This window comes from Ixodes scapularis, unplaced genomic scaffold, assembly GCF_016920785.2.
Source record: "Ixodes scapularis isolate PalLabHiFi unplaced genomic scaffold, ASM1692078v2 PGA_scaffold12__126_contigs__length_90152505, whole genome shotgun sequence".
Taxonomy (NCBI): domain Eukaryota; kingdom Metazoa; phylum Arthropoda; class Arachnida; order Ixodida; family Ixodidae; genus Ixodes; species Ixodes scapularis.
In genome coordinates this window covers 63,728,457-63,743,895 of record NW_024609838.1, presented here as the reverse complement: position 1 = coordinate 63,743,895, position 15,439 = coordinate 63,728,457, and the positions used below count along the sequence as shown (strand labels likewise).

At 45.4% G+C, this 15,439-nt stretch overlaps 1 protein-coding gene and 1 pseudogene across 1 annotated transcript; both read left to right on the top strand.

The window, feature by feature from the left end:
* The first annotated feature begins 3,266 nt into the window (after positions 1–3,266).
* Positions 3,267–4,048, top strand: LOC115317167. Its single transcript, XM_029976759.4, has one exon. The coding sequence runs from the start codon at positions 3,267–3,269 to the stop codon at positions 3,924–3,926; it is 660 nt and encodes a 219-aa protein (XP_029832619.3). The 3' UTR covers positions 3,927–4,048.
* A 10,167-nt stretch (positions 4,049–14,215) lies between these two features.
* Positions 14,216–14,926, top strand: LOC115317168 (annotated as a pseudogene).
* Positions 14,927–15,439: the final 513 nt, after the last annotated feature.

The window sequence follows — 15,439 nt, the reverse complement described above, 5'->3', positions numbered from 1 at the left end:
TGGTACCAGTAGTTTCATCAAGAAAAAAGCCTAGGAACTTAACCTGTGTGGAGGGAGCGAACATGGAATCACTAGGATTCAAACGAATGCCCGCTTCAACGAGGTGGTTAAGAAAAAGGTCAAGTTGGTCCTTCAAAACGTCGGGGTCAGGTTGTGCAAATAAAAAATTGTCTAAGTGAGACCAAGCCCACAAACCACGGGAGCGTGCCTCACGATTAAGGGCCGTAGCCAAAGATTGCATAAAAAAGGGAGCGGGCCTTATGCCGAAAGGCAAAACTTTGTAGCGATAATATCGGCCGTCCAAACGGAAAGTGGTGAGGGCTCGTGTGGCTGGTGCCAGACCGAAATGGTAAAAAGCGTCCCTTAAATCAAACTTGACAAAATAGGGCTTCGCCGGCAGGGGACAAGCCTTAAGGGCTGTCGGAAGCGGGGGAAGGCGAAACTTCGGACTCGGTAATGAGGCCGTGAGATGGGAACAGTCGAGGACAAACCGCGATGCGGTGGACGTTTCTGGCACAAGTTGAATGGGAGACAAAAAGGGGCCGCGAATTGTCTCCTCAATTATTCCGGCAGAAAGCATGGACGTTACCGCTAGCCGGAGCACAGGGGGTTGGTCCGGGTAGGGGCAGTGGGCATTAAACACAGAGGGCTTCCTAGCAAAAAACTGGAGCGCGGCTGGGTCAAACGGGGGATGATTCACAAAAGTTTCTGCAACGGTGTCCCACCTGACTTTGGGAACGGGATCACTTGGTCGCACCGGCGGGTAGGGCGGCAGGAGCGGGAAGGCCGCAGGCGGCCGACTGTCGTCGTCGTTTTCTTCTTGATCCTGGTCGGGTCGTGGATGCGGCTGGTGGCGTTGAAGCCACTGGAGGATTCGAAGGGCCGCGTCTGCCAGGCTATCGTTCTCTGGGAGGTCCGCGGCCACCTCAGAATCGGTCGTTAGGTCCGAAGCGGAGGAGGCCGTGGTTGAGGGCGATGCCGGCCGGGGGAAGGCCCCGGTCGAGGCAGCAGGATCGGTGTTGGGCACAGCTGGAAAGGAAGGCCATCCGGCTGGGTCCAAAGGGTCGGCGGAGCTGGGAACGCCAGCTTCACGCAGCGCTTGCGCCAGGAGGTCCTCCGGTAGGAGGATATCCTGAAGGAGTCCCAACGTTGGGACACCATCGACGACCACGGCAACAGTCTGGGCATTTCCAAGAACAAGGTGGAGCGGACGGGGAAGGCCCGTCGGGAGCGCGTCGACCGCGTCGAGGAGATCCAAGCACTCTTGGGGAGGCTGGAAGTCGCGTGGTAGCATGGAAACCTCATTTTTTTCTTGGGTGGGTTCTTGCGAGGGGACTTGGGGGGCTGCGGCTGGGACCGGGTGTTGAGACGGGTGCCTCGTGGTGGCCTAACGGAGCGGTCAGGGGAGCCGCTGCGGTGGGTTGCCACTCTTCGGGGCGCGGGAGGTCCCAACAAAAAGGTGGCGGAGGGGCCGGCATAGCCGTCGAGTGCGGCTCCCCACCCTGACAGGGCAACGTGGTAGAGGAGCCGCACCCGGTCAAAAACGCGGAGCTTGCTGCGGGGGGGAAGGCCGATGCAGCAGCAGTCCCAAATGTCCACGAAGAGCTCCAAGAGTTGGAGTTCCTGGATCTCTCGCCTTCCAATATGCTGGGAGTGTCTTGCAACTTGTTGGACGAAAATAAGAGCCTCCGCGATGTCCCTGCGGGTCGGGGGGTCTGGGGACCCCCCGACCCGCAGGGAATGGGGACCGCGAGGGTCGGGGTGGGCAGCGATGGAGGACTGAGTCTGTACAAACGCCCCGGCGTCGTAGGGAGGTATTGGAGGGGCGAAGTGAGGGGGGAAGTTGGTGGGGAACCCGGTGGCGGCGTGCTGGGTTCCGGCACTTGGCTGGAACTCCCCTTCATGTAGTGGCGGCCAGGCGTCGGTGGTAATGGCCCGGGTGAAGGGGGCTGGGTGTCCACGGAGAACGTGGGGGGGAAGACAGATCCAGATGGGGCGGCGGAGACCGCTGGTTGGGTGGCGGGGAGGGCCTGGGATGTTCCAGCGGAGATGGTGGATGCCCTACTAAGGGCGTCGGCCACTGCAGCTGCCATTTCGACGTTGTTCTCGCGTAACAACGAACGTAAGTCACGTAGTGATGATGCGCGGTCTTCCACGAGCACTTGTTCGAGGCGTTGAGAATGTTCATCAAACATTTGAGAGAAAGTATGCGGGTCCGGGAGATCGTCATCACTTCCTCGGTCGTCGCCTGGTTGGGGCTGGGCAGGCTGCTTGGGCGGCATGAGAAAAGCAGGATGGCGAGTGTAAACCACACGCCAAGGGGTCCGGACGAGTCTGCCACTCTGAGTTTTCGGTCTATCCGGGCACAAAGAAACCTGCTTCGCTGGGTCCTGGTGTGGTGGGAGCGGCAGCATTGAGCAGTCACGACCAAACTGGTCCCCTGTATCTTTCAGATAACAGGAGCGCTGCCGGGACAACACTGCCATGATTTGAACTTCAAATCTGCTGACTTCGGAGCTACGAGCCTGCCTACACCAGACAAGGCTCGGTCGACCGTGACGTCGCCACTGCTGACAGCAAGCGCTTCCGTCGACCAAGCTGAAGCTACAAAAGGCACCTCAGCGGAGCCTTTCCTTCACATTGGCGGCAGCGGCAGCATTGAGCAGGCACGACCAAACTAGTCCCCGGTATCTTTCAGATAACAGAAGCGCTGCCGGGACAACACTGCCGTGATTTGAACTTCAAATCTGCTGACTTCGGAGCTACGAGCCTGCCTACACCAGACAAGGCTCGGTCGACCGTGACGTCGCCACTGCTGACAGCAAGCGCTTCCGTCGACCAAGCTGAAGCTACAAAAGGCACCTCAGCGGAGCCTTTCCTTCACATTGGCGGCAGCGGCAGCATTGAGCGGGCACGACCAAACTAGTCCCCTGTATCTTTCAGGTTGGTGTTCTTTTATTCCCTGGTACCACGTTTCATGCCGCCGCTGCTGCTGCTGCTGCCAAGGTGTAGCCATGAGTTCGAATGGTCAGTGTAAAACTTGTGAAAAACAATTCGTATCGTCCGATGCGAAAATTGCGTGCAGCGACTGTGATGGTTGCTACCACACGGGAAAATGTTCTGGAATTTCTGACAAAACAATCAAAACGAAGGGCGAAGCGTATCGTTTAACTTGGCGCTGCCCAGCCTGTCGTCGTTTAAAATCCTGTGCACAAGCTCGGGATCCTACACTGACTGACGATTTGGAAAGGCACGATGTGCGACAAATGCTAAAGGTGATCAATGAGAAACTTGACCAACTCTTACCGCTCAGAGAAGTAGTTGAGGGCATTGAAGATTCAATGCAATTTTGGAGCGAGCAGTACGACAAACTGCGGGAACGAACAGAACAAAATGAAAAGGACATCAAAGACCTAAAGCGCAGAACGGAAAAACTTGAGGCGCAGGACGTTATAGTAAATCAGTTGCAATGCGAAATCGATAACCTTGAATGGAGAAGCCGGCGCTTTAACCTCGAGTTTCACGGAATACAGGTAACCGAAAAGGAAAATTTGCTGAGCAAACTAAACGTACTTGCCACACAGCTCGAACTGCCACAGCTTTCTGATATGGACGTGGTGTCCATTCACCGTCTGCCTTCAAGGAAAGATAAAACGCCGGGCGTAATCTGCCGCTTTGCAAGACAGGCTGATAGAGATAGATGGTGGGAAAGCAGAAAGAAGTTACGTGATTCGAATGACACTCTGTTTCTACTTGAAAACTTGACAAGACGATCCCGTTCTCTACTTTTCGAAACGAAAGCCTGGGCCAAAAGGAACAATTATAAATACGCGTGGCACAGCAATGGCCGAGTGATTGTGCGCAAGTCTGACGGAAGCCGCGCGGTGGTAATCTCTAATATTGCCGACCTAGATAAGCTTCGATAAGAAATGAGCAATCGACTATCTATGGCAAGTACAGCCAGCGAATCATACTTACTTCCGAATTCTTTTGAAAGGCATCTAGGAAAACCGTTCTTGCGGTCGTTTAAATGTTTTCACTTGAATATACGCTCAATTAAAAATAAAGAATCCGATCTTTGTCTATTATTTGATAATTTTGCGCTGCAATTTGATGCAATATCGCTAACCGAGACATGGTCAACTGACGAAAAAAATGTATATTGTCTCCCCTCGTATGATACCTTTTATTTAAATCGCGGCGGTGGAGTATGCATTTTAGTCAAAAAAGAATATAACTGTGAAATATTGTCAGACTTTACTGTAAATACGAGTGATTGTGAACTTTTGTCAATTCAAATACAAAACACGGTAATTGCCGTTTGTTACCGCCCTCCCAGTGGTACCGTAGCTACATTCTTTAATTACTTAGAATCAATTTTTGACTTTATTACACAAAATCGTTTCAATTTCATCTGCGGCGGGGATATGAATATTAATATGCTAAAAAGTGATTCAACGAGGTCTAAACTAGATCTTTTACTAATGACTCATAATCTGCGGAATTTCATGATGCTACCCACAGAAGTGACTGAGCACTCTTCGTCTCTAATTGATCTGTTTTTAACAAATATAAGCTCGAACCAAGTAAAAGCAGGGGTGTTTGCCTGTGACCTAAGTTATCATCTACCAATATTTATCTGTACGAAGGGGCATGTAAAAAATAAAATATTGCAGTCGGCATACCCAGTACAAAAAATAACAGAAGCAAACCTGACCATCTTTTGTGATAAAATCGCACAAACAGCTTGGGAAATTGTACTGAACAGGAATGACGCAAATGACGCCTATGATGAATTTCTCAGCATTTTAAAACCGATATATGCAGAAAGTTTTCCTTATGTCGTATTAGGAAAAGCAGAAAGATTCGTAAGCCTTGGGTTAACTCCGAGCTTCTCGCAAGTATTAATGAAAAAAACAAGCTCTATAGTTAAATTATTAAAACTAAAGACCAAGAAATATTACGCAAGTTTAAAACTTGTCGCAATCGTCTAGATAAAGAACTGAAAAAGGCAAGACGCGATTACTTCGCAAATCAATTTATTTCTGCGGCAGGGTGCTCTGAACTAATGTGGAAAAGATTAAATGCCGTCTTAAAGCATAATATTTCCCCCGACAAAGTCAACAAGATAATCACAGATGATGGTGAGTTATTTGGAAAAGCACTTGCAGATGCTTTTAACAAATATTTCGTGAATATTGTCAATAAAACCGTAACGAACTGTAACCTCGTGAACATTCCGTCCAACCCGAATTCTATTTTTCTTAACCCTGTAAATGAAAAAGAAGTTATCACTACAATTATAAATTTAAGCAACAGCAAGGTTAAAGACGCTGATGGATTTCAGATAAAACCAATTAAGCACGCTGTTCGACTTCTTGCCCCTTACATAACGCATATATTTAACCTTTGCCTTAGTCAAGCTGTTTTTCCTCGAAGAATGCAAGTTGCCCATATAAATGTGTTGTATAAGAAAGGCGATAAAAATGACATGGGAAACTACCGCCCCGTGTCGATACTTCAAATTTTTTCAAAAGCGTTAGAAAGAATAATTTTAAACCGTTTTATTGACTTTGAGCAGAAGCATAACCTTCTAAATGAATCTCAATTTGGTTTCCGTAAAGGACTCGGTACAGAGTCCGCACTGCTCGCGCAGAAAGAATTAATCTTGACCGCACTTGAGGAAGGAAAATTGGTTCTTGGTATCTTTGTAGATTTAACTAAAGCATTTGATCATGTAAATCATACATTGCTTGTTCAAAAACTTCAACGTTATGGTTTTAGAGGGAAGGCTGCATCCTTAATCACCTCTTATCTACTTCATCGTTTACAAACAGTCCGTATAGACGATCATTTCTCCGATCCACTTCCTGTTTCTTGCGGTGTACCACAGGGGAGTATTCTGGGTCCTTTTCTTTTTAATATGTATGTAAATGACATCGTCTCTGTTGGATCAGATGTTAATATGATTATTTACGCTGATGATACCAGCATATTTATAACCGGAAATGTATATATTGAGATCGTCTATAAAGCGAATTCGACGTTACAAAAACTAGACGAATGGACGGGCCAAAATAGCTTAAAGATAAATATAAACAAAACTAAAGCCGCCTTATTTCGTAGTAAAAATGAAAGTGTCATGTTCAATCAACCAATAATGCTAAATTCGACACCCATTGAAGTTGTTTCTAGTTTTAAAGTACTAGGGGTTGTTTTTCAAGAAACTTTGTCGTGGGATACACATATTGATTCCGTAGTCGCCAAGCTGTCCCAAATAGTCGGACTTGTTTACCGTAATCGGCACATTCTGCCACGAAATATTATGATTTTAATTTATAATAGTTTGTTTTCATCTAGGCTTAACTACTGCCACTTAGTCTGGGCATCCACAACTCCAGCAAATGTACATAAAATACATGTCTTACAAAAACGGTTCCTAAGAGTTGTTGAAAATATTCCGTCTTACTTTCACACGAATGAGTTGTTCGTAAAATATAATGTATTGCCAATTCATAAAATGTACGATTATCGGCTTTCTAAAACTTTCAAACAAGAGGTAAAAACTAAATCATCGTTTTTAAAAGGACTAGCTAACTTACAAAGCAATACTACCGCCTACACAAAGCGTCATGGTGAGCCTTGGAATGTTAGCACTTACAGAACAATCTACGGGCAAGATACGTTGAAAAACAGACTGCCAAGGTTACTAAATAGATTAGCTGACGGAAATGTTGGGCTTTTAGATATTACATTTAAAGCATTGCGTCGTTATTTCAGCCCCCAGTCGACTTTCCTTATGTAAAAAATGCTGTGTAATATTATTAAACGTGAAACTAGTTGTGCATGTAAGTAATCTTTTTATTTTTTATTTTTTTTCTTGATAGTGCCTTTCAAGATATCCTACAATTGCGTGGTTGTTACGTAATTTGAGTGTGTCCCTTGTTGCTTCTCTTTATTCTGTTTATCTTGCTTTTTCTGTTAATGCTGTAATCTGTATGGTATGTTGATAATTTTCTTTTTATAGTGCTGCAAATGCCGATGTGGGGGCCTGTGACTTTCTCAAGCTGTTCTTGTGACCGCTTTTTCCACAAGCCTCTAGTATCATGTACTCTGTATTTGATGCAAATAAAATATCAACAACAGCAACAACAACCCACACCAGGACAGGTGGTAGAAGCTCCTCCCATCTCTTTCCATATTTGTAGATCGAAAGATCAGGAGGAGTCGACCTCCTCCCCAGCGTTTATTTTTAACCTGTCACCGAACACGTTTTTTTTCTGCGTGGACGTTCAAACTTGCTACAGCTCGCAATGCATACAGCGTTCTAATTCAGTTGCTAACTTGCTCTGCGTGTGAAAACAGAAGAATGGTTCCCCCCGGAGGCATAGCTAGAGATTGTTCTCAGCGTGCGCGATCAGCACATTAAAAGAACTAAGCCAATTATATATAACATTGGTAAGCCACTGGCTAAGACAGGCCAATGTTGTCCAGCCTAAATCAATCGATTATCAATGTCGGTAATTGATTGGCTTAAGCTGGCCAACATTGGCCTGTCTTAGCCAATCGATTACCAATAATGGCAACTCATCGGCCAACATATACCAATGTTGGCCAGCCTAAACCAATTGATTACCAATGTTCGTAACCAATTGGCTAAGACAGGCCAATGTTGGCCAACCTAAGCCGACCAATAGCCAACGTTGCTGAGCCGTTGGCTGAGGTTGGCCAATGTTGGCCAGTCTAAACCAATCGATTGCCAACGTTGGTAAGCCATTGGCTGAGGTAGGCCAATGTTGGTCAGTCTAGACCAATCGATTGCCAACGTTGGTAAGCCATTGGCTGAGGTAGGCCAATGTTGGCCAGTCTAAGCCAATCGATTACCAACGTTGGTGAGCCGTTGGTCAAGTCAGGCCAACGTTGGCCTTATATTCCGGCGTAGCACCAATATTGTTTCTACGATGGCCATATTGGCCCAATATTGGACCATTGTTTGCCAGTTAAATACCAATGTTGGCCCGACGTCGTGCGCTGTCTGGGACCCGCTATGTTGCGCAACAACCCTCAACAATTTTGGAACGTCGTAAACCCTTCTGAGAGGCTTGACGTAGTGCTGAACAACGAGGATGATGAGACGATAGCGGCGAATGAGTGTGCAGCTGTGCTAAACGAATTATTCACAAAATCATTTTCGAATGTAACCACTAATTCCTATCCGGATGTTTATGAATACAATATTTGTGCTATGAATTCCATTGATATAGAATGTGCCGGTATAGTGAAAGTCATCGCCAACCTTAAACTATCGTCATCGTGTGGAATTGATAATATTAACTCGAAGTTTCTCAAAAACACTACTATGTATTCCTCTATTATCTTAACAAAGCTATTTCGGCAATCACTCGAACTCGGAAGCCTTCGCGAGGACTGGAGGGTGGGGAAGGTGATTCCTATCCATAAAGGTGGTGAAAAATCCAGCCCAAGCAATTATCGCGCAATTTCCTTAACAAGAGTCCCTTGCAAAATTTTAGAGCACATAATCTATTCGCATCTCGTTAATTTTCTTAATTCCCATACATTCTTTTCTCCTGCTCAACATGGCTTTAGAAAACTGTTCTCATGCGAACTCAGCTATTAACACTTACGTATAATCTTCACGCTTGCCTCGATCGTTCATCTCAGGTTGACTGCATTTTTTTTAGATCTCTCTAAGGCATTTGACAAGGTTTCACATAGGCTCGTTTTGTATAAACTCAGTAAACTGAACATTTACTCTCATGTGTTGACTTGGATCAACGCCTTTTTAACTAACCGTTCTCGATTTGTTCATGTTAATGGCATTAACTTGCAGCCCTCTCCTGTGACTTCTGCTGTCCCCCAGGGTTCAGTACTCGGCCCTCTTTTGTTTTTAATATATATCAATGACCTTCGCATATCTCATCCTCAGTTGGTCTCTTCGCAGACGATTGTGTCATCTATTCTGAAGTAATTAACGATTTTGACGTTCTTGCGCTCCAGTCTGACCTTGACAGTATTTCTTGTTGGTGTGATAAATGGCAAATGGAACTCCATATTAACAAGTGCAAGTCCATGAGAGTATCACGTCAAAATAACACCTGTCCCTCGTACCATATAAGAACTGTTGAGCTGGAATCCGTGTCCTCATTTGAATATCTTGGTGTTCATATCACTAACAACCTCTCATAGAACATTCATATTGAGTATATAATTAAAAACGCTAACCGCATGTTGGGCTTTCTAAAGAGGAACTTCTCTCTTGCCCCACTGTCCTTAAAACTACTTCTTTACAAATCATTGGTCCGCAGCTAACTTGAGTATTCTTCGGCTATCTGGGACCCCGGTATAACGCTTGCATTATCATAAGAAGCTGCTCGAAACCGTTCTGTTCGTTTCATACTGCATAACTATCATCGCACATCTAGCGTAACAGCAATGAAAAGTACCCTAAACTTGTCTGACCTCTCCCTACGTAGAAAAATATCTCGTCTGTGTTTATTTCATAAAATTTACCACCACAATGCAAATCTTCGTCAGCATCTGTTAACACAACCATCATACGTCTCATCACGTTTCGACCATCAAAATAAAGTTGGCATCCCTCAATGTCGCACCTCAAGCTTTCATCAGTCTTTCATACCCATGACATCACTGGACTGGAATCGCCTTCCCGCACCTGTTGCCAGCATAGCCGAGAATGCCGGATTCAAAGCTGCACTTTGCGAATATTTTTTTTGATTTTGGTTGACAGTGTTTTGTTTTAACAATGTTCTGTTTTTGGATTTTTATGCTTACCCGCCTAATTACTGTTTGTCTTTGTGTGCAATTAGATGTGTGTGTCCACTTCCATCTATAATGCCTTCGGGCCCTGAGGGAATGAATAAATAAATAAATAAATAAATAAATAAGGTGCTTCATACCATGAAGTTCCAGAAGTAGCTGCAATTGGAAGCAAAGTGCATTTCACTTCTCTGCAGAATGGAGAGTTTAATAGCTAGTATGCATTCATAAGGTGATAGTCACGAATGCAAATTTTTCAATGCAGCACTATATCACCGAATTGTTAACCGTGCCGGGCAACACTAAAAACCGAGAGCATTATTCATTATTCCAAACTATCTCAGTTTAAAGTTAACCACGGCAGAAGCTGCAAGCCATGTGACTTTCTAGTTGGATGCCATGGTACGTCGAGCTTATAATCATGTGTCACACTGTTTTTGCTGCAATGGCTTGTAGAGTCAAAAGTGGTCCAGCTTAAAGAGATGCAAAGTATAGACGTTTGTGAGTTGGGCCCTGACCTAGTCTTGAGCTACATTGCGAGGAAGGACGTTTCAACCGGGATGTTTGCTGCCTGTATCCACACGACGAGCTTGTGCACAGCGATTGCTTGAGCCGAGTACATGTCCACGACAGTGCCATTATTTGACAAGCAGTTTTATGAATGTTAAACATGAGTGACTTACAGAGAGACTGCATCTCAACGACTAATGACTTGGAATACCTAACTGAATACTGATATATTAACTGAATGCAAAACAAATTACCTGGCAGGCATTAAATTTTTCAACAGGGTGGGTCGACTCCGCATTAAGTTGGAGTCGATGCGTCAGGCACGTAGCCAGGATTTTGTTTCAGGGGGGGCCCACTTATAACAAAATGCTGTATGAGGGGGAGGGGGGAGAAGAGGACCCATGCAAAATGGAAGATTTCAGGGGGGGGGGGGGGACCGGGCCTCATAAGCCTCCCCCTCGATACGTGGCTGCGATGCGTAATAGGACAATACAAACAAAGATATGCCTTACAATTCCTTTTGCACCCCCAAAATGATGTGTTTCTGAAGGTAAGATACACAATGTTCTTGATTCAGAAAGTGCCTCAGCTGTACAAATGCATATGCAGTAAGGGCACTCGCCAAGCCTATTCTCCTCAGCTCTGCGCAGGTTAAGCTAAGTTAGAGTACACGCTCACTGACAGCATGAGAAAGGCAGGGAGAAGTCTCCGTTGTTCCACCACCAGCCCGTCTGCTACCTTCGATGACGTTTCAGCGCCTCATTGCCTGGAGCAAGCACATCTGTCCAAAGTGGGGTGAAAAGCACAAGCACGTGCTGGAGGACGCCCAGCCATTATCTTTTTGTCATCGGCTATTTTACATATTTTAGTATGACATATTTTTAAGTGAGAAAAAGTATTGCAAATATGCAGTCCAAATTTGACCATAATACAGAAGTCTGATAAAGATAACAGTTGCCATTCACCATTTTCCAAATAAGTGCTCCCACCTATCGGAACATCTACGCATGTGGTGCGTGAGTGGGTTCAGGACTGAGACGCTAGAAAATGAAGCGCTCACAAGGCTTGTCTGGCCCTTCCAACCATGCGGGTACATTCATCGAAAATCCCAGATTTTTAGACAAAATGATTTAGAATAAGCAAATCTTGTCTACGCCCGAGGTAGAACATTGAATTGTGATTCCCCCATATTGTGCCAACCATCCTTCAACCTGCGGTACCACCTGCAAATGAACTATGTTGTGCTGCGGCACGCATCCATGCTGCCTGCTTGAGAAGAAAACCACTGCTCGTGTTGAAGACGACATCCCACAATGTACAGGCAACAATGTTTAACGAACTAAAACAAAATTGATATCATTCAATAGACACAGATAGGCTTACAAAGTGTCGACACCATGATTGTTGTTGTTGGTTTTACTCCTTCATACAAACATAAGTGACTTCCTCTTTCCTCCGATGTACAGTAAAACCCCCTTATCTTCGTGGCCCCTATTTCTTCTCGAATCGGTCACAGAGGACATAATCGCAGCCACTGAATTCTGCAAAATTAAAGGCCACAAAAATTAAAGGTTCGCCAACATTAAAGAGTTTACTGTTCTTCCGTGTGTCACATAATGTTAGCATTTCAAGGAGGCTGAAGGTATTGGTTTAAGAAAAAACTGACCTATGAAAAACAAAGCCCTCCTCCAGGTTAGGCATGCGAGGTTCTTTTGCACTACCTATAAGGCGGCAAGTTTGTTTCGGCAGAGCTTTTGGTTAAACGGAGTCACAAATGTAGCTATACTTGGAGTCAACTATTTTGTGCTGCATTATAAAGCTAGAGTAAATTCCACTGTGCTTCTGCACAGCACTGTTTGTTGCGAGAGCATATGTGGTTTAGTGTTGCATCCCATTTGCATGATCTAGAGAAACTAGCTCTGACAGAGTTGGAGCACTCAAAAAAAAAAGAAAAACAGCCGACTGTGGAAACATTGAGAGATGCACACATGCGAACTGTGCATTTCTTAAAAGTGGATTCGAGCAAAGGTAAAGACAATATGTATACTTACGGCGGCCATACTTGCCTTTCCCAAGCATGACCACTTTTCCCTCGGTAGCACCATCCAGTAAGCACCAGCAACACGCCCATGAGACACCGCCGACTCATGGATTGAATGACGACCCGCCTGAGGTCTTGGAAGGAGACCCGGAACACTGGTTTAGGCCAGATGTTGTATCTGGAGGGGGCAGGGACTAAAAGTAAAAATTAACAAATTTATCTGAAGCGCTACATTCCTATAGCATAAACTCTAGGATAGCAGTAGTTTTTTTTTTCTTTTGAGGTCAGTGATGCATTTTAATTAAACACAAATGGTTGGTTTATATGATGAACCAGCAGCCCCTATTTTCCTTAAGTGTAACGGAGTGTCTAACGTTGCGTTCGACGGAACCCAAAATAAAAATTAAAGTTACGCCCAACGTAACTGTCAAGCATTCGAGTTGCGTCCGACGTAACCCAAGATAAAAATTAAAGTTACCGTATTTACTCGAAAATAGGTCGAACCCTATTTATTGGATCCACCGAGAATAAAAAAAAATAATTCAAATATAGGTCGACCTTTATTTTTATTTTTAAGAACAGGGGAAATTTTGGGCAAAAGAAAGAAACAAACCTTTATTTACATCACTCTCAGCTAAATCACGGGGCGATGCCAAAAACTTCATCACCGTCAGAACTTCTGGACATGTCATTGTCGTCCGAAGCTTCGTCAGCTGGGTAGACATCTTCGCATATTCGCAGGAATACTTCACTGACACCGTTGTAAAATGACGACAAGAAACGAAAGAAGGTGCGAAGCGACGAAAGACAAACTACAAAGACGCAAGCAAAGCCGCCGAGTTGCCATGAGCAACACGCGAGCCGAGCAGCCTCAAGCAACCAACAAAAGTAACATTTTTTTTTGCGCGTTTGCGAGGTAGGAGGGCGAAGTGCATGGCGCATCGCGTTCCTCTCCTTCCCCGTTGCCCAGCAAGGGGAACGCTAGAGGCGCGATGTCGAAATCCGACGCCCGAGGTGTGCGCGCGATAGCGGCACCGGCCACCGCGGTTGTTTAATAAAAGCTTTTTGAAAGAAGAAACGGCGCGTCTCGAGTCGTTTCTTCTTCTCGAGCCGGGGCGGCTCGAGCCGCGCCGTTTCGAGTCGGCGCGGCTCGAAACGGCGCGGCATCGAGTCAACGAGCCGGCAACGCCGGCTCGTTGACTCGATGGCTTCATGCCTCCGGTAGGGTCGCAAAATTTGGTCGCGAATGTAGGTCCAAATTCTTTGGTCACGATTTCCGAAAAAAAAAAAAAAAAAAGGTCGAATTATATTTGAATAAACAACACTGCCGTGATTTGAACTTCACATCTGCTGACTTCGGAGCTACGAGCCTGCCTACGCCAGACAAGGCTCGGTCGACCATGACGTCGCCACTGCTGACAGCAAGCGCTTCCGTCGACCAAGCTGAAGCTACAAAAGGCACCTTAGCGGAGCCTTTCCTTCACATTGGCGGCAGCGGCAGCATTGAGCAGGCACGACCAAACTAGTCCCCTGTATCTTTCAGGTTGGTGTTCTTTTATTCCCTAGTACCACGTTTCATGCCGCCGCTGCTGCTGCTGCTGCCAAGGTGTAGCCATGAGTTCCAATGGTCAGTGTAAAACTTGTGAAAAACAATTCGTATCGTCCGATGCAAAAATTGCGTGCAGCGACTGTGATGGTAACTACCACACGGGAAAATGTTCTGGAATTTCTGACAAAACAATCAAAACGAAGGGCGAAGCATATCGTTTAACTTGGCGCTGCCCAGCCTGTCGTCGTTTAAAATCCGGTGCACAAGCTCGGGATCCTACACTGACTGACGATTTGGAAAGGCACGATGTGCGACAAATGCTAAAGGTGATCAATGAGAAACTTGACCAACTCTTACCGCTCAGAGAAGTAGTTGAGGGCATTGAAGATTCAATGCAATTTTGGAGCGAGCAGTACGACGAACTGCGGGAACGAACAGAACAAAATGAAAAGGACATCAAAGAGCTAAAGCGCAGAACGGAAAAACTTGAGGCGCAGGACGTTATAGTAAATCAGTTGCAATGCGAAATCGATAACCTTGAATGGAGAAGCCGGCGCCTTAACCTCGAGTTTCACGGAATACAGGTAACCGAAAAGGAAAATTTGCTGAGCAAACAAACGTACTTGCCACACAGCTCGAACTGCCACAGCTTTCTGATATGGACGTGGTGTCCATTCACCGTCTGCCTTCAAGGAAAGATAAAACGCCGGGCGTAATCTGCCGCTTTGCAAGACAGGCTGATAGAGATAGATGGTGGGAAAGCAGAAAGAAGTTACGTGATTCGAATGACACTCTGTTTCTACTTGAAAACTTGACAAGACGATCCCGTTCTCTACTTTTCGAAACGAAAGCCTGGGCCAAAAGGAACAATTATAAATACGCGTGGCACAGCAATGGCCGAGTGATTGTGCGCAAGTCTGACGGAAGCCGCGCGGTGGTAATCTCTAATATTGCCGACCTAGATAAGCTTCGATAAGAAATGAGCAATCGACTATCTATGGCAAGTACAGCCAGCGAATCATACTTACTTCCGAATTCTTCTGCAAGGCACCTAGGAAAACCGTTCTTGCGGTCGTTTAAATGTTTTCACTTGAATATACGCTCAATTAGAAATAAAGAATCCGATCTTTGTCTAATTTTTGATAATTTTGGGCTGCAATTTGATGCAATATCGCTAACCGAGACATGGTCAACTGACGAAACAAATGTATTTTGTCTCCCCTCGTATAATACCTTTTATTTAAATCGCCCTAGTAGCCGCGGCGGTGGAGTATGCATTTTAGTCAAAAAAGAATATAACTGTGAAATATTGTAAGACTCTACTGTAAATACGAGTGATTGTGAACTTTTGTCAATTCAAATACAAAACACGGTAATTGCCGTTTGTTACCGCCCTCCCAGTGGCACCGTAGCTACCTTCTTAGATTGCTTAGAATAAATTTTTGACTTTATTACACAAAATCGTTTCAATTTCATCTGCGGCGGGGATATGAATATTAATATGCTCAAACGTGATGCAACGAGGTCTAAACTAGATCTTT

Bases quoted from the DNA above. Each gene is read 5' to 3' on its own strand.
- LOC115317167 (XM_029976759.4), top strand. From the start codon at position 3,267: ATGCTAAAGGTGATCAATGAGAAACTTGACCAACTCTTACCGCTCAGA.